General features: G+C 37.4%; 2 protein-coding genes across 2 annotated transcripts in view; both read right to left on the reverse strand.

Moving 5' to 3' along the window:
• LOC134537267 (alpha-1D adrenergic receptor) overlaps nucleotides 1-10792 on the reverse strand; it is a 243861-nt gene extending 233069 nt beyond the window's left edge. Inside the window, exon 1 of the mRNA XM_063377539.1 lies at nucleotides 10372-10792. Within this exon, the coding sequence (XP_063233609.1) occupies nucleotides 10372-10792 (421 nt within the window). The remainder of the gene's footprint in view (nucleotides 1-10371) is intronic.
• Nucleotides 10793-10851: 59 nt separating this feature from the next.
• Nucleotides 10852-20471, reverse strand: part of LOC134537268 (uncharacterized) — a 159124-nt gene continuing 149504 nt past the window's right edge. The window contains exon 3 of the mRNA XM_063377540.1: nucleotides 10852-11052. Coding sequence (XP_063233610.1) covers nucleotides 10896-11052 — 157 coding nt within the window. The 3' untranslated portion in view covers nucleotides 10852-10895. The remainder of the gene's footprint in view (nucleotides 11053-20471) is intronic.

The raw sequence follows: 20471 nt of genomic DNA on the forward strand, positions 1-20471 counted from the left end.
ATCATACCTGGGCCCAATGCAAACAATTTATGGCAACTATTTCCAACCGTGTGACGTAACAGACTTCTGTACTCAAAACATTCACGTGACAAATTTTTAGTTTCAATTATGAGATGCAGTGAGCACAATTCCTGCACTCTTCCAAAATTGTTTGGTGGAAAAAAAAAAGAATGTAAATTTGAGAGACAATGCGTATTTTCGAAAAAAATGTGCCTAAAATATATTTTTCACTGAATGGATTAATACAAAAAAAACTGAATATAAATTAAAAATGGTTTTGCAGTTATTAGGTATTGATTTACATTATGTAGAGCATTTAAGGTATTTTAGTCATATATGAGGGTACTATAAAATGAGTAAATTTTTTATAACAACTCTTGTCGTTAATCCAAGTCCACGGATTAGAAATTTGAGTTTACTTTACCTGCAGCGAACAATTTGGCGCGAAACGGGTTAGCGCAGGAAAACCGTTACTTTGCAAATATCTGACTAGCATGCCCAAATCCTTGATTAAGTTTCAGGCCAGAGCTGTAAGTATAATCCTCTTATACAAAACCAGGTAGAAGAGGGGTCTCGCCAGATGTGAAATACAGCAGCTTAAGCGGGTCATAAAAGAACTCATACCAGATCACGCGCGGGTTCTGCTTGGTAAATTTATGAAATTATGTGGGAATGGAGCAAGGAACTTTGCAAAGATACCTGCTCAGGTACGCCGGCCAAGATAACATGAGTCATATGCACTTTCGTACATCCACCCGCTTTGCATTTGCTTATTTATTCGCGCGTAAAAAATTCTAACGGTGGATTTGTGAACTTTTTTTCTGCCTCTATTTTTAGACCCTATTATATTCAGTTTGTTTTAGTTACCATGTGTACTGAGGCTTTTCTGCTATAGAAGTTAAAATAAAATCTGTAGCGTATTACGCTATATTATTTCTCTTTTATTTATGTGGTTTGCTTCTATTGTGGTTTTACAACTAAAGAGAGTCACTTTAGGTGGAACTAGTGAGTATGGCTGCAATGAAGAAAAGTTAATTTACAATAACTCTAGAGAAATTTCAATGCAATATTAGATTTTATACGTGAATCAAAGTTGTGAAGCTGTTAAAGTTACTATTGCATATAAATTAGACCGGTTTTTATTCTTCTGCTCAAATAATCATTAAATATGTACCATATACTTAAAACTACTTAAATATAAAATCTACAGTTAAGTGGTGGATGCTACTTGAAACAAATATAAACAATACTGCCCAGACTCACGCATGTTAAAAACAGATACATATTGGAAAACAAATTACTAAATACTAGTGCTGTACCCATCGTTGACTAGTTCGAATTTAGCCAGGAAGCATTCTGATGAACTCAGCTCTGTATGTATCTATATCGCAATGAAATTGATATCCTCAGTTACATCAAATCACTAGGAAAGAATAAAATAGTTATGATTGTTCTATTTTAGTATAAAGTTTAAAATATATATTTAATGCAAACAAATGTTTATAAAAACTTTAAATATAGGCAGTATAGCTACTACCTAATGACATTATTATTGCGGTACGTGTCGTTATGTTTATAATCATAAAAAATTGTTTTCTACATACAGTTAAATATACAGAAGTTAAATTCAGTACAGTTAAAAATATATAGTATAGTAAATACTGTATTGTGTACTAAAATATACAATATATACAGTATATATAGTACAGTTAAGTATATACAGTTAAATCAACATACGCCAATAAAGTAATTAATTTGGTTGGTTTGTTATGGTTTTTTGTTACGTAAATTTCCAAATCTTAAATAAACATTTTTTAAAAATAAAACATAGCCTATGTATATCTGGAGTAACGTAGAGATTTATAAGATCAAATAATATTTGAAATAGGTGCAGCAGTTTTTTTTAATAAAAAACAATCAAAAGCTCACGCTCTCTCTTCATAATATTAACATGGTTAAAATATATACGAGTATTATTACATTTAAAATTTTAATTGCGACATGTTACAGTATTACACGTGGTTTACATTTATACATTACAAGTCCAATAGCTTATAATGTTCGTCAATGCACCAGTAGTACCCGAAGCTACCCAATAATTAACTTGGATGTCAATGTACCGTATCGGATTCTAGGATGAGCTCGGATCAACGAGCTGCTATACAACGAATCGATTTTCGCTGCCGAAGGCAAATCTTATTAAGCAAATGAACAGCGGATTGCATATCGACGCAACGTCCCTATGCGGTCAACGACTCCTTACATTATATTCAGCAAACATTTTTTTTTCCGTATTATGGTCCCAAAATAATCCTACAGGAATAGTATATGTACTCATGAAATGTAATTATGTTTTTTTCGGGTTGGTTAGTAATATTTATGGAATTTCATTTCATATCGGAAAACACTTCATATTAATTTTGTAATATTTTGCAAGGTACTAAAATTAATATACTAAGAGATTTAAAATTTAAAACCTTCCGAAATTCATCAGGCTATATCACAAGAAAATATTAAATGGTTTGAAATTAGCAATACTATTAGGTTTCATAAAATAAAAAATTCATAACTCAATTAAAATTTACTTAACATGTGTAACGGATTTGTTAATATCTGCTCTTTAGTATTTTTTTTTAATTTCAACCTTGTTTTGTTTGAGGGAAAAGTTAACTGTTTGATATTTTTTTTTTCAAATAATATGTAATGTAACATTAACTTCGTAAACATTTTTAATTTAGTCAGTTATGTCAAACAGATCAACGGTACAAACAACACGTAATATCCAAATGTTGGTTGGGCAGCCATTGCGCAGCGTTTACATGAACACGGAGGTTTCAAATACAGTAAGTAAAACTGCCCTGAAAATACATGTCAAGCCATGTAAAGGTCACGCTTTGCCTTCTAAGAAGACTGTAGAAAAACTAGAAAGGCTAGTTGTTGGTTTGTTTTTGTACTTGTAGAAATTTAATAATAAATTTTTTATATCTAATTTTTTTGTTTGTTTTTATAACATTTTCCCTTTTTTGGTAATTTTAATCACGTAAAATGTTTTACTTTAAAGTAACCTTTTGCATCAGCAAGGATGGAACAGAAGTGATTGAATCAGCCAGTGAATAAATTGCTGAATTTTTAAAATATTTTTGGAATTTTGTCCGAATTTCTAAAATTAAAAATTATGTTTTTTCAATAGGGCAGCTAAATTTCAAGATGGCGGACGCCCTGACTATAAATGAATACTCTACTATGGTAGGAAAAAATTAAATTAATATGGTGGCAGCACACTCTAGCAGACGAAACACACATTATCTAGGCAGCGACCTCCAGCAGACGAAAACAAGATGGCCGTCATGATGTTATACTGGCTGACATAATATCTGTGTGAGGTCAGTCTGCCGGTGGCTTCTGTGGAGAAGGATCTGTCGTTATTTTTAATTGATTGCCCTCGCCGTGTTCAAACCGAAAATTCCATGATATTTTTTATTATAATTTAATTAAGTAATTGTTATGAATTTTAGCATGTTTTCCGTTTAAATCTTATAATAATTACGGATATCTCAAGATGGCAGCCCAAACGAAAATTGCAACATTAGGGTATTGGAGTGCTCGGTTACAAGATATTTAAATTAAAAATGGCATCTAAGATCAAGGTAAAATATCAAAATTAAGATCAAAGGTCAATGTCAAATATCAAATTCAAGGTCAAAGGTCACGTTCAAATTCAAGTTTAAAGTCAAGTGCAAATATAAAATTTAATGTCAAATATAGTGTACAAGTTAAAATGTCAAGGTAAAAGTTCACCTGTCAAATTAATAAAATCGTATTTAAATAGTTTTTTAAATTAAAAAACATTTCCTTTTCAAATTATATTATAATTACGGATTTTCAAGATGGCTGAATGTTTTCAAAATGACGGAGGTTTTTATGTTAGAATTTAATTGGTTAGTTTTTTATAATTTTTAGCACATTTCAAATAAAATTGGATAACAATTACGGATTTTCATAATGGTAGCATTAACGATAAATGCAACATTATAGACTGGGGCGTTAGATGGCGGAACGTTCTAGAATTTTAAATGGCGGAATATTCTAGTGGCCAAGATTGCGGAAAAACAAAATGGTGGATCAGAGATGGCGGGAAAACCAAATGGCGGATCCAAGATGGTGGCCGAGGTTATCCAAGATGGCTGCCGTGACGTTACAAATCATTATTGCGGTCGGCTCAGGACCCACCCGGAGGAAATACTAATATATACTACTGGGTGCATTTTTCGCGAAAAAAAAATTCTGATTCCTCAACAGACTGCAATTAATAATGCTTGCGCCAGCGATCATTCCCGTGTAATTGGCGGACGTCTGCAAGAGAAGCCATTGCCTTATTTGGCTGGGCCATTCAGGACGCTTTTTCTTCCGCATTGGATGGCAGTGGACATGTACCTGAAATAAACCCAGCAAAAAAAAAAAATAAACAAAAAGTTTCAACAACACAACTGCTCTGGAAATCTTTTCGCGACTATAACATGGCCTCACGAATGAGTGATGTCAACTGGCAAGCAACCTCTGAATAGTTATTGCGTTTATTGAATAAACTTTTTTGACGGTTGTTTCACTTACTTTTAGTACTAAACTTTCTTTTCTCAAGCATTTCAAGTTTTGGCACATTTTAAAGGCAATTATCTAAATGAAGATTTTGTGTCGTCATTTATCTAAACGTGTACATTGCCAAGGTAAACATATATCCATAGAATTACAAAGTAAAACTACTATCGCAATAGTTTATAACCTCATCGTATTTTTTACGTCAAACTTACTTTTGATAAGTAAATCTTAATACGATATTTTATACTTATTTTATTTAAATAATAATTTTAACCGTTATTTGTTTTATACAACCGGAAAAATACTTGAAAAAATATTGAAGTAACGATGTGATGAATACAATAAATATAGTTAAAAAAGGCACGTAGCATGTGGAAACTTGTAGCAATCTTGCAAAAGCTTGCTTTTGCGAGTGTTGAATTTTCTGAAAAAACTTTGTGTGAGTGTGAAGACATGTAAAAAAAACAATTATAATAATACTAGCTGAATTACTCGGTGTATTCCGGGCTAAAGCACCCTAGCTGATTTTCGGAAAACTTCTTCCTCATCTGATATCTATGTAATATAAGTAACATCACTGCATAGTTACAAGTCTGTAATAAATATACTTGAAGAACGGGAAGTATTGATCTTTAACGACCAGCAAAATTTTGTAGAACGTATTGTTGAAATACATGAAGTTTAGAATTTTAACGCCTCTAGGTCTACTGGTTTAGACTGTGCGTTGTCTGTCAACCAGTCAGTCAGTGTAAATGTGAAATGTGTTTCATACTCTAAAGTTATACGGCATATAACGTCAGAACGACATCAAAACTAACCAACGTTATACACGGCAATTTAAAGTATTAATACCATTTCAAGATAAAACATAATTTTTTTAAAATAATTTTAACAAACATAATAAAATATCAATAATATTAGAAAAAAAAATATTTGTCAGAATGTGTTAGAGAACAGACACGAAACAATTAAGTTTTAATCATCAAATCTATAAAATTTAAATATTTAAAAAAAATCAATTTTATGTCACTATTGTGATCATTTGAGATAAACGTAGTGACAAAAAATAGATTCATCGTTAGTGTTTAATTTTTTAGTTAAGTTTTCAGTTAGGTGTGAGAAACTTGGTACTAAAGGACCAACACGATGGTACGTGGTACGGGTCCGCAAAACTAAAAGAAAGTCTAGCATGTCCGAGTGAAGGCCTGGCCGTAGGTTTCGGTCCAGAAGCGAGTAGGCCGCTTCTTTAATGAGAACTCCTCGCAGAACTATTTATAGATCAAGAGAGCGGTTTGTCGCGGCGGTGGAGGGAGGGGGGGGGGGGGGTTAGGGTTTCCGAAGTTCTGGCCGCGGTACGAAGAATCGCAGCCCTGCTGGACTGCGAACGGAGCATCCCTCTTACCCCCGCCCCCCCCCTCCCGGGCCAGGGGAGTTCCGACATTGACGGGACGACTGGGGATAGTTCATTAACGGTTAATTAGTCTTCTCGGGGCCCGTGCTGGAGGTCTGGGGACGCCGCGTTGCTCCAGAGTCAGAGTGGGGGGTCGACCAACCAGGGGGTGGATGGGAGAAGCTTGGGGGAGTCGGGTCGAAGGACAAGGAATGGAATGGAACCTCCTGGAGGAAGGGGGGTGGGGAGGTCCCTGGATGGTGCCATGACGGGATTCCAAGAATCCGGGTCGAGCCGAGATTGCGCGAGTTTTGGGGACTCGGCGCGACGTCAACCCATTTCAAAATGAGGCAGCAGAGAAGCCCAGCAACACATGCAAAAAAAAAAAAAAACTTCCATATTACTAAAAGTACAGTTTTAAATTTTAAAGCAAAACTGCTGAATCTCTAAGAACTTTGTTAATTCTTACGTCGCTAGATCTCAGAGTATGAGACAGACATTTGCTCGTAACCATTTGTCTCCAATATTTCATATCAATTAATTATCCACAACAGAACTTAACTCTATATATACAGCTGTAGTATATCTTGAGTTATCAGTGAATAACATAGCACAAATATACACAGATAATTTTTTTTTGTTTTTATCATATAACTATTTTTTTTTAAGGTATTCTGAAGGAAAAAATGCGACACAAACGTTTGTGGGCTTTTATAAACTAGAAGATTACAGGAGAAAAAAATCGAAATTACAATACGTGTACCAAAATTTCCTACGTTAGGGTTGCATCTATAAGTAGTCATGTTTATGTCATATTCACACCCTTGGATGTCAAATTATGAGGCATAACCCACATGTAGTTTTTTTTGGCTGGATAACCAGCATTGGTGGACAATATTTACTTGTTTAGCATCCAGCGCACATTTCACGACCGTAGGAGCATAATTAGGACATTTTAGCCAGTAGTGTTGTTTTGATGTTATTAATATTTTTTTTAGTCTCCTGAAACTGCGAGTAAAAACTTCAATGGTTTGAGCTGATATACATTTTAATATCATTGTGAGCGCGTTCTGAAGTTTTTTACCTATTACTAAATTTGAGTCCGAAATGTGAATTTTAATCACAGCTGTATCCTAAGTCGTAGGATTTCTTGGCCAGTCACTGATACTTGGCTTCTGGGTTGAAGCCTACTCCGTGTAAGTTAGCCACGACAAGGCATGTATAAACGCCGGGCACACTCGTAATTTTCTACGGAAGTGACTTCGACATTGTGAGCGGTGTAATTTTTGTATACGTGTACCGTGCCAGAAGCTCAAGTCTTTTCGATGAAACCAGTCGTGAGTACACTGTAATTATTTTTTTTTTGTAAATGGAACAGAAATATTCATGTAAAATGACAGATATTTGTAATTTTGTGCATTTACATGAAAACAAATGTATCACTACAACATAATGTTCGCAGTAATACTGGGTTCGGATTCTCACCCGGGCATTATATGCCCTGTGTTGTCCCAGTACTTCCAGTAGTTAAAAGTTATTTCCAAACCGTTCCGTGAATAGCTTTCCAGTATTAACTGCGCACAATAATCACCATACTTTAAAAAAATGCTAATTATTCAATATCAGATTATATTCTTGAACTAAACATCAAATTATATATAATTATGAGCACATTTTCGTAAGGAATACTCAAGTGTTATCTCGAAGGAAAAAAAAACGTAATTCAAAAATGCAAAAATAATTAACCACAGCCAATGTGTTGTACATCTTTGTTGTAGTATTTATAAACTGGTTCTTGGCAACTCTGGTTTCCAAACGTTTTTGTGAAAGTACAGGAATTTTTTTTTTTTTTTTTCCTGTGCACAAGATATTTGGTGTTGTAATGCCTCTTGTTGAGCTTTGTCGCGCGAGACAACACGAACTCCGCAGATTTAATTTTAACTTGTTCGGAACTGGCAGCAATCGCTCGGGCTGTTTCGGAGCGCACCCGATCCCCGGGGGGGGGGGGGGGTATAACAGCTGGTTCGCCCTTGGCAGTGGAGACGAGACGATCCTCTCCCGGTCGTCACGGACGAGACGGGACAAGAGGGCGGACGGACATGACGGACATGACGGACAGACGGACACTTTAAACAGACAGCGTGGACTCGAGCCAAGAACGACTTCGCGCTTCTCAGTTTTTTTTTTTTTTTTTGGTGAGACGCTGAATAATTTACGTGGGCATTATCTTTGAAAGATTTGTGCAATGCGAGTGCATGACTTGATGTAGGCAAGCTTTTGGACATACGCTATTGCTAAGCACATGTATGTCTGTGGAATAAAACTATAAAAAAAAACACAAATGACAAAAACACAAATTAAGCAAAAAAAAATTGCTGTTGTCAGGATATAAACACCACACAATACTCCACAACAGGGATATGTTCAACAAACAAAGAAAAACAAAGAAAAATGGACTAACAGAAGGGGAAAAAAAACACAAATTATGACAGCACAAAAATGCCGAACCCAAAAAATTCAGCACAACAGTTGAAACGAGACAAAAACACAGCAAAACGAAAGGACGAAACAAACATTCGCCGCGACTCTTGGTTCTCGTCAGGGGGTGGTCCACCCGTGCAATTAGCAGCGGTCACTATTATGTGATCTTCCTCAAATTACAACAGCATTTTCTGGTATCTCTTGAATGTAAATTTATTTTTAAAAAAACTAGCGACCCAACTCGGTCTCGTACACATACTATGTGAAGTAATTAAGATTGAATAAGTAAGCACTTATACGTACCAAGTTCTCTTTAAAAAACGTTTTCAAAAAATACATACGTACTAACACGCACTGCCCATATCTAAGGAATCCGAACTTCCAAAATTAAAAAAAAAAAAAGTTATTGTGATTCATCCTTAGAAGATAGACATATGCTATCAAAAACTATCCTGTATGCGTTGTTAAGAAATACAGATACAATAGCATCTTAATTTGATGTATTAGTCATGTATAAGACAGCCCTAAAAGCGTCTTTTTACGGCTTGATTACAAAAATCGAGATCTCTCTACTTTCTTTAAACTTAAAATGTATGTATAATGTACATAAAACGTTCGGAAGAAATTATCTAAATGACGGTGAAAACTACATCAAAATCCATTGTTTAGTTTAGAATAAGTAAAGATCCGACAGACAGACGCGGATGACAAATTTCTTTTGTTGTGTTTAATAAAGATTTCATCACTATAGAACTGATTCCGGGCTTTTTTTTTGTGGAATAATTCTTTGCCCAACGTTCATTGTTGGCCGTACATGGGGAATGCTTTCTGGGTACTGAGTCGATACCCAAAGGGTTTAGAGCTCTTTATAATCTCGGAGTTCTCGTTGCCTTATGCCCCTGTGCATAACCGCGTGAGGTTACACCTAATCAAAGAAATTATTCCTCTGAAACATGCAAATTAAAAACTACACTGCCGTTTCAATTATGGCTATGTCTCAAGTGTAGTTGATTTTACTGGAAAATTGATAATTTAGTAACATTTGAAATGAGTCGTTTGCGTTATTATGCAGATTTTAAAAATTAAATAATTCTCTATAATACATGCCTGTAGCCAAACTCTCATTCAATTCTTGCATAACACGTCTACAGCGTACATAACTTTATACAAACTTTAACTGGGTCAATGATCTAAACAAACAAACAAATTATTCTAGCTTTGGTGATTAAAAAAAACTATCAATTTTAAAATCAAACGTTCAAAGCAGTAATTTGAAAGTAAGGTTTTAGTGACTGTAGCAAACTGAAATTTCATTATTGAGTTTTGTAAATATATAAATACATATTACATCCTTAATTTCAAATTACTGCTTTAAACGTTTGATTTTAAAATTGATAGGTTTTTTTTATCACCAAAGCTAGAATAACTTGTTTGTTTGTTTGTTTAGAATTTTAGATCATTGACCCAGTTAAAGTTTATATAAAGTTATGTACGCTGTAGACGTGTTACATATATATATATGGATCCGCCACTGCACGCATTCACTAGGATCATTTCAGACCAGGTCAACATGTAGTGAAATGGGTTTTTGAAATGCTGTCATTTTGAAATATATATATATATATATATATTTCAAAATGACAGCATTTCAAAAACCCATTTCACTACATGTTGACCTGGTCTGAAATGATCCTAGTGAATGCGTGCAGTGGCGGATCCAGGATTTTGGTTTGGGAGGGGCTTGACCCAGCTGAGGCTAGACTTTATCAAGGCAAACACTAAAACAATAGTGGACCCAGATGCTTTTGGAGGGGGCTTGAGCCCCTTAGCCCCCCCTTCTGGATCCGCTAGTGAACGCGTGGCGGCAGGGGCAGCGGAATGATAAGAACTAAGAAGCCACTCACCCAGGAAGCCCTGCACGGCGCCCAGCGGCATCACGAACAGGCTGACCAGCAGGTCGGCGATGGCGAGCGACAGCAGGAAGTAGTTGGTGACGTTCTGCAGCTTGCGGTCCAGGCACACGGCGAGGCACACCAGGATGTTGCCCACGCCGCCGGCCAGGATGAACGCCGCGGCGAACAGGAAGCTCCAGTCCAGCTCGGGGGCGGGAGGGGCGGCGGAGGAGGAGGAGGCGGTGGAGGTGGAGTTGAGCAGGCAGTCTCCGCAGGTCGCGCGAGCCCACGAGACGTCCTCGCCGCCCCCCGCCCCGCCGCCACCGCCTCCGCCAACCTTGTCGTCGAGGTCCAGCCACAGCGAGGAGTTGCCCCGCATGGGGGCGGGCGCCGCGCGGCTCCGGATGCGTCCGGGGGCGGCGGCGGCGGGCATCCCCGCCCCCCCACACCCGCACGACCGGACGCGGGGTCCCTCTGTCGCTCTCGCACCTCGCAACCTGGCGCTGCTCACATCGCGACCTTCGCCACACGCCGTCCTACAGCTCCGCACTTACTGCCGCCGTCTCCGGGTCGCGCATCGAGCCCAGAGCCCGCTCGTCCATTGTTTCCACCCGCGACTGTCCTTTCTGTCTCGCACCGGATAGTGGACCAGATAGTTCAGATTGCGCAGACGTGGGGCACTCCGGTGAATACCTGGAAAACAAAACAAAAAATAAAATGTTTGTAAAAATGCTGTAAAGTCAATTTACGGACGATAGTTTAACGTGACGTCAGAGGCGCAACAACTAAATTTCCAAAAGGGGGAGGGGGCAATATACCTTTTTATAAAGAATCATCGATCCCTCCTATTGAAGTGGGTGGTCCGGGGGTCCTCCCCCGGGAAAATTTGTATTTCAAGGTGGAAAATGGTGCTATTTAAGCAGTTTTATTATCTAAAAATTGATTACACAGCACTTTCTTTGCCCCCGTTAGCCCCCACTTCAAGGTTTCAGATGGGGGGGGGGGCAAAATACCCTTGCCCCCCCTATTGTTGCGCCCCTGCGTGACGTCATAACAAAACATTGATGAAATGATAATTTAGTTAAAGTACTAAATTTAAAAGCTACTTTTGAAAAGCCCGCCTTAATATAATAGTAGATTCATAGGCCATTCGATTGGAAGAGAGATAGATGCGGCGCAAGCGTACAATGAGCGTAGCGGGACACAGCGTAACGGGAAAATGTGCGTAACGGGAAACTTTTTCGTGCGTGCAGCCGGCGTTCATCGATTCATTAGACGTTGTCACGTCAAAAAAAAACCAACATATTTTCTAGTTATATTCAATGTGTTCAATCAATTAAATCCACATAAAACTATAATTCTAACCTCTCTAATAAATCATGTTAAAATATTTTAGTTATTAGTTTTATAAAAAAGAATATCTCTTAAAAAAAGAAATCAGATTTTAGTGGTGAAATTTTAAGATGTATTTGTAAAAAAAAAAATTACTTTTCGATAATTGCTAGCGAAATAATTCACATTTTATTGAACTCTCCAATTTCGAAAGAAATATCTCGAAATTCAGGACACGCTTTCTTCATTATCAAAAAAGCTATTTTAACAAACTCACTCACTAATTCTATGCTCGTTGGCACTTTAATAAGTCTAAAAAGTGAAGAATGTACTTTGTGAAACTATTTACGGGAGGTTAACTATTATATAGTCTACGATTATTGCCCTGCTTCAACAAGAATTAGACTATTTTGAGATGAACTGCAGTAGCCGTATTTCGAATGTGAAGTTCAGAAGCAGACTGTTCGAGAGCAAAATTTTTGCCAACTTGGACTCTTGGAGTTTTATTTCATCACCCGCTTGCTCCATACTTTGGTCAGAATTTTTTTTTTTTTGAGAACAGTTGCAGTAACAACTCCTGCTCAATATCCACTTAAGACATGCATTTCATATAAATTATAAAATATGGTTTGTTTCCATTTTTTTGGAGAATTGATTTCGAGGATAGTGTAATTTTCCGAGTTCACTTTAGCCGTTTTCTACTATCTTTTTTTATTTGATCGGGGAGTCGACGACACCACCAGTATTAAACTGGACTTAAGGGGGATGTGGGTAGAGGGTGGATGGTCAAGGACACGTGATGAAAAAAGGAGGGCGGTGGTTTCGTGATTTTCGCACTTGTCGTCTGGCCTGAAAGGTTTATCGGTCGGGAGTTAAGTCGTGGATTCTTAAAGAAGAATGGTGTATCTCCGAGGACGTTCCGGATTTAATTCCCTCAAAAATTTCGCGCACGATCAGCCCTGCGGGAAGTCTGTTCGTCGCAGGATCCACTCCACGGGGGATTGGGGGAGAAAAGGGGGGGGGGTTGAATTGCAAACTCGGCGAGCGACCGCCGCACCGAGTGTGAGGTCTTACAGAGAGACCACACCCGGCCCAACATCGGCCCGATCCGACCGCCCCCTCGCTCATCTAGGCCGACCGCGCGCGCGCTCCTCTGAACGGGAAGCCTAAGATGTACATCAAGTTCTGTCCCTGCCCGAACACGCCCGAATATTCACCTCCGGCCAACCTCGGGTTTATTTATATATATTTATATTTCCTCTGTTTATTTTAATGTAGCTTTACTAACCTAACTAACCGTCCATAGTGTTTTAAAGTGTTTTAATGTAGCTAACCTAACCGACAACTTTTAATATCTGAATTCATTTTTCCTGCGCAGAAATAAAACAAATCCCGAGGTTGGTCGAAGGTGAATATTCGGGCGTGTTCGGGCAGGGACAGAACTTTATGGACATCTTAGGCTTCTCCCTCTGAACACCCGAGGACCAGACACCGTGTGCTGTGGACGACACGTCACGAGTGCCACAGTGGAAGATGCGCAAAGGGCACGAAAGGAAAGCAACGGGCAACTCTCCGGCGCTGTGGCAACCGAACTGCAGCTGCTGACGCAGACACACGGCCCCCACAAGGGTGGGGCTGGATGGACCCCTCGGTACAGGGCCCTGGCCTTATCTCAGTTTGTGACATAAATATACATACTCGCTGTGGTTATTTTAAAGTAAAATAATTTTATAAATAAAGTGTAGTTTGGACTTATAAAATAGTGACCATAATTTTACCCTCATTTTCAGGTTAAATAACGTTCTAAAAAGAGTGTAGGTAAGAAATAACCATGCAATTATAATGTAGCACGTGACTGTAAAATTGGGTCCGGGGGGGGGGGGGGTCCTCCGATCCTAGGTCCAGGGCCCGTAATCGAATGTGGAGACAATGCGCAGACAACTGCACAACGCTGGAAACTTTCACGAAAGGGTTTAGAAGGAAAAAAAAGCTAATAACTTCCTAAAATATTGTACTCTCTCACAAAAATACTATCAATAATATCAGCTAATATCTTCGATGTCTGACCTCCTGTTTTTTTAAGATGGTGAATAATAGGGCTCAAATAAAGGACCACACTGTTAAAAAAGTATTTTATCTTCAATGTATGAAGAACGTCGATAAAAAAAATTATCCGGAGATCTGAGTAAATTTACGGGACACTGAGTTCATTTACTTTGAACATAAATTCGAAAGAATATTCTTGGTGTATTTGCAAATCATTTAGAAACCGATCAAGTCTACAGCAAGAACATTCTTCTTTTGTTTTATGCAGCGTAGTTTCTACGATACTCTTCGTTTATTTGAGTTAAATTATTCGTTGAAAAGTCCGTAAATTTTCGGTCATTTCTAACAGCGTAGGTGTTTTGTATTCCCATCATCTCCGCTGTGCGAAACCACCGCAGAATCATCCTGCCATGACAGGTTGAGGAACGTGGCTTTGTCCTAGGCAACTATGCATGTGCATGACTTGTTACCTTAGTTACATCAGAACTGCTACATGGAGAAACATGTAAAATTATTGTAACCAGATTATAATTTTCGTCTTCCGGGAAGAATTACAACCAAAGTGATGCAGATTTTTGGGATGTAGCGCGTCGTTCGGACGATTCTCCCGTGTTTGGTTTACGGGCCGTAAACACTTTTATGGGGGAACAAGACGGTTTCGGACGGGTAATGAGGGAAAATAAGTGATCCAAGAATAAAGTGACGGGGGAGGGTAGAAATTTTTGAAAATTTTACATTCTTCAAAGAGAAAAAAAAAGGGGGGGGGGGAAGTATGAGTTGTTTCTCCACCGATTTCGTTTACGGTTAAGCGTGGCATTTCGAAAAGCGGCGAGCTTTTACGGGCTTCGTTCGGGCGGACCTTCGGACGAGCACATGTCGGAGCCATCACCTTTTTCTTTTTTTTTTTCTGCCTCCTCGAAACTTTCAAAAACGAGGGTGTTTCCAACCCCTAACCGCCACTCGCAAAAAAAAAACCCTTGTTTTATTCGCCCTCGTGCGAACTATCGCAGCGTGACGCTCCCAACCGCGATGAAATGTAACCACGTCCTTTATGGGAACCATCTAGAAGATATGCAAGGACCTTGATGGTCGCAGGTGACGAGTCAGAATCGTTTTACGTGACTGTTCGAAGACCGGAATGTTCTTCCGTCTGCAAACTTTGGGATATCGGGCCGCAGACTAACGGTCGTGAATGATAGGTACCATAAATTCTTTCAGAACACGCACTATTTTACAGCTTCCATTTTAAATGATTAATGCAATTGGGAATTTCAATTTAATATAATTTATTTTGAACATACGCTATTGCAGTTTTTCACCGTTTGTCACGGGGGGAAAAAAATGAAGATCGGGAAATAAGAAATGAAAATGAAAACATAAGCCTACAGTGAACCAGCTTAAATCAGCATGTCAAACAGATGGGGCCCAATGATTAAACTAAACAGGTATTATGGACGAAACAACGATGACAGCACAGAAGAACACAATCAAAGTTTAAATATCAGACAGCAGAAGAATTCCGTGGAAGGTATTTAATCACGAGAAAAAACTAACGGCACAAACGAAGATTGTGGGCTAACAACGACGAGACAGTTTCAACAAGAACAGTAAACGCAGACAAACAACAAACCTGGAAACGCAGCAAACATACGAACCCAAAAGATGAACATAAACTGTCCCGACGAACAGTAGGTTTTGGGAATTGGCATATGTTCCCGTCATTAGGCACAAACAGACTGATATCGGACACTGGATTTATGTTTTCATTGGATTTTTATTTCATTCATGTTTTTATCTCAGTGTTTTTTTTTTTATTTTTATTTCTTATTATTCATTCTTGAATTTTTCAATGACAAACAGCGGAGAACTGCAATGGCGTACTTCCAAAAAAATTGTATTAAATCAGTGAGACAGAGAGTTAATCTGCGTTAATTGCATTCATAAAATTTTTTATAATTACTAAGATCCTCGGTCACGCTCCAAGACTTTTGCCTCTCAGTGTTTCTCTTCTTCGAGGAAAAGGAAAAGAGCAAAGATGATCAAAGGGAAAACCTAGAAACGTAGTCCCTTTAAAGGAAAGTTCTCGGCCAACACTTCCCCTCCCCCCCTTTCCCTGATTACGAACACACCCATCATTCCTGATGGAATAAAGATTCAAGACATTTTAATGGAAGCATCACACACACACACACACACAGAGCGTAATAACACTAATTACTGCCGGAGGGTAGTGGAATTAGCATGCTTCCTAGTTTCCTCTAGTCTGGTAACTTTAAGAATTATTCTTGGCTAACTTTTATTAGTTGGGACAAGATTTTATATATTTTTTTTTATTCAGATTAATTTTTAAATTGAGATATTTTAAGTGCAACCCATTTTATCTTTACAAACGCTGATCATTTATAGATAATTAGTAATATTTATCATAAATTTGGTAAAAACTTTCAAATGTTTTAAGTGTTTTTGCCATATTTATTTTTTATTTTTGGATAAAGTAAGTTGTTTATGTAAGTATGGTGCAGTTTTCATCGGAACAAAATAACAATGGTTAAATATTTTTTGTTTTAAAGTGTATTTTTTTTTATCATTTATGTAAAGGTCAGTTGTTAAAAAGTAAATGATCAATCAAGATCTTTAATATATTTTCATAGTCTTCTTGGCGCATGCAATCTGAAGGAAGTGTTTACAATTCAGTTTTAGTAATAGAATTTTTGATGATGGAGAGTAAAAAATACAATAATTTGTGTTTGGTTTACTTTTAGTTTGGATTTTTAAACTATTTAACTTGCTTTTTGGTGCTGCTTAGTTTATTAATGGCATTGATTCATATTTCGGTGTTATTTGCACAGAAACATTTTTTCCCCCTGTTTATTAATTATAAAATCTGCTTTTTCTAGAAACAGTGCGTACTATGAAAACACTATCAATGCGATTTTTAAATAATTTTAAATAGACAAAAATACATATATTATCATAAATCGTGCTCGAGCTGAGTTGTAAATATGTAATAGTTAAGTGATAGTGGTATTCAAATCTATGTATAGCACCATATACACTCAATCCAATGCTAGAGTAGTTACGTGTACTAAATTGGATGGAATCCAAACAGTTGTGTGAATGTTAATAGCAAATATATCATACAATTTAATACGTCGGCAATATTTAATTATACACATTTCATAAGTTTGTTGACCTTTTAGAAGAAAACTTTTTTTTTTTGCCGCTGTAACGCTTAAACGAAACATTTTTATTTGGCTTCTTCATCTTATGAAATGCGCATAATTTCGTGATTTAACTAGAGATGGAAAATATCGGGAACAAAGGTTGTTACTTTCGAGTCTCACGTAGGATGACGGTGAACTTTAAAGTTTTGCAAGTGAAAGTAAACTTTTTATTTATTCAATTCCTTTCAGTGACTTATGATTGAAGCTATATAAAGTTTAATCAACGAAAAGTTCGTTAATTTTTTTATTAGATATTGTTTTCCTCCAGTTTTTTTGTTATATAAATGTATATTAATTTGCGCTGCGGTTGTAACAGCGTGTCGGAGTATAATCTTGATTTCAATCTCATTTTAGGGACGGTTTTGCAAAATAAAATAAAACTTGGGAGTAATTTTATTGCATAATTGTTTTTTTTAAAAGCCAAACCCATGAATGGGTACATTCTTTTGATGGATTCATGTGAGGCCTTAAAGAGTAATTCCTCAAAAACCTTTACATTAAATAAAAATCAATTAGTTTTCCAGATAACTAACAAAGGTGCTCATTTACCATAGAAATGATTTAAGAATTTGTAGCTATCAGAAAATCACTCTCGTTCATGGGATAAACCGTACTTCAATTTTTACTTGGGCGAAGCAGTGTATGTTCCACCTCCGCTAAAAAATTGCAAACTTCGAAAATATAAAAATCGTCATATGGTTTTAAATATTTACGTTTCTCAAGTAACATCTGTATTTGGTCACTCAATATAATTTTCCTTTTGAAAAATGTTTCAACAAAGCCCATGCCGTGTGGATATGTTTAATATTATCCGCATGAACCGACTTTAACACCAAACAAAATCGATCTTTAAATATTTAAACTTGATTAACTGAAGATGATCAACTCGTCTCTGGTGAAACTCAATATGCAGTAGCGAAAATTGTACAATTTTAATGGTAACCGATGCATCCCTTAAGCCGGGATTCCAAGACACAAAAATAAGTGTTTAGTTGTTGAATATACTACACCTGTACTCTAACCATATACCTAGTGCACAATAGGACAGGGCCAGTCCCTTATCTTTAGGGAACGGCTTTTGGTGTTACAAACGTTGCCGATCTGTTGCCCTAATTCTGCGCATGCGCAGAGCTCACTTTTTCGTTGATTTCGTTCATATGGCGGACCCGCGTCTGGCACCGTTGAAATGTATATCGTCATTTTTGTGATCATCGGTGTACGTATCAAGTGAGTTGTTCTGCTAAATGAAACTTTATGACATCGAAACTATCCTGGAATTAGAATACATTTAGTACACTTTAGTGGCTACAACCAGAAATAATAGCAACTTAAATAAAGTACTTAGGAAAATATGAAAGGCGGTTATATTTTTGTGCGATGGTGCTGCTATATCTAGTATGTTAACCGTTACAATTATTGTATCGACGGTTGCGAACGTATGCTACAATGCGTTAAATATAAGTAATTGATAGCTTCGCGCAGGGCACCGTTTATTGAAACCATCGCCGATTTGTTTTCCTCACTGGGATTCGGTTTGGACGCGTTCTGGAATAGACCTGCGAATTAGGTTACGGTCGTATCCCAGCAAGGCGTGATTCGCTACCTTACGCGCCGAGTGGCCACTTAATTCTGCGATGACTCCACACTGCCATCCAGGGTTTGAAGGCGAAGGTATAAAGAAAAATGGGTGCTTGTACTTAGGTACGCGCGTGAGAATTTATACTTCTTTGGCATCATTAAAAAATAGTTTTTAATTTTCATGCAAAAATAGTGCGTGGAGTCCCTCCGCGCGGAAGAAGTGAAACTTCGTAATGTGGAAATGAAAATAGGAAGGGGTTGAAATTGATTTTTAGTGAAATCATATAGTATCAAATCAAACTAAAAAAAAAAATAAAGGAAATAAATTTGTAACGATTCATAGATTGATTTTCAGAGAGAGAGAGAGAGAGAGAGAGAGAAAGATATATATATATATATATATATATATTTATATATATATAGACCTATTGAATGTCTATAAAACTAACTTTTTTATGAGAGCAGATTTTCATGAAATAAATCATGAAATCATATATATATATATATATATATATATATATATATATATATATATATATAGGTATATATATAACTCAAAGGTGACTGACTGACTGACATAGTGATCTATATACGCACAGCCCAAACCACTGGACGGATCAGGCTGAAATTTGGCATGCAGGTAGATGTTATGACGTAGGCATCCGCTAAGAAAGGATTTTGATTAATTCTACCCCCAAGGGGATATATATATATATATATATATATATATATATAAGTGAAATACCACTCAGTGACTCACAGATCACGAGATCTCTAAAAATATACACCCGATTGACTTGAAATTTAGCATAGTTACTCATTTTGTGATGAAGACACTCACTAAGAACGGATTCTGCGGAAATCCGATCCCAAGGGGAGTTTCGGGGGCGTAATGTATCAAAACTTCCAGTTTCTGGTAGGAAATCACCATGGCAACGTCTGTTGCTTTGTTGATGCTTCATTCGTCTCTATGGCAACGACTATTTCATTGTTAGTGCAGTCCTCATCACCGTTGAAATTTTGCGGGTACTTTAAATATCAAAAATTGCCCTTTTTTCAAGTATATATATTTTACAGATTTGAAACTTCACAGTAATGTTCCTTATGTTACGCAGGATGACATTTTCCGAAAATTAGATCCCATGGGCGGTTAAAACCAGGCAACAGTAGGTACTTTGTCTGTATAAGAACAGGATTTTGCATTATTCATGCCTTCTGCGTCTCCATGGCAACGGGCATCGCGCGGCAGTGGCGTACCCACAAGGAGGGGCATGCATAATGAGCGGCGCAAGAGTGATCTGCCTGTAGACTGCCGTAGCGAAGTACGGGTACATCAGTTGTACGTTACGTGCACGAGTCGGGAAACCATCGGTGCTATTCATTTTCTCTCCGGTACATTATACAGCATTGTAATAAATTTTCACTGAATTTTTTTTTAATTTACCATTACTGTAAATGGTAGATGTAGCTTAATTTTTTTCCATTAGTATAGCCGTGCGAAGCCGGGTCAAGCAGCTAGTTCAACGATAAAAGCTGTTTATTTACAAGAGTCTAGCGGCAGCACCGCTACTTCCTGCAACTAGCTGCAAATGCCGCACCGCTCACGCTCGTTCCGGGGCCGGCGGCGCGATCCCGCAACGGGAAGCCTTCTTTTCACTGACGAGAGAGCAAAACGTCCGATCGTGCATGTTCGGTTTTTTTTTGTTCATTGTAAATATATATGGAGGTGTTGTTAAAAGGAAAGGCCATAAACAAGGCAACGGTATTTATTTGTAATTGTTTTTAGAGGAAAATACCTAATTGAAGAAACGTACTTCGTGGATTTGTATATTTTTCATACCGTATAAAATCTAGGAAGTCTTTGTCTTCAACAAATATTCTCAGGACGCCCCATAATCCCTTGCAATTTTACGCAACTTGTAATTTTCAGGT

The sequence above is a fragment of the Bacillus rossius genome, chromosome 12, assembly GCF_032445375.1.
Source record: "Bacillus rossius redtenbacheri isolate Brsri chromosome 12, Brsri_v3, whole genome shotgun sequence".
Taxonomy (NCBI): domain Eukaryota; kingdom Metazoa; phylum Arthropoda; class Insecta; order Phasmatodea; family Bacillidae; genus Bacillus; species Bacillus rossius.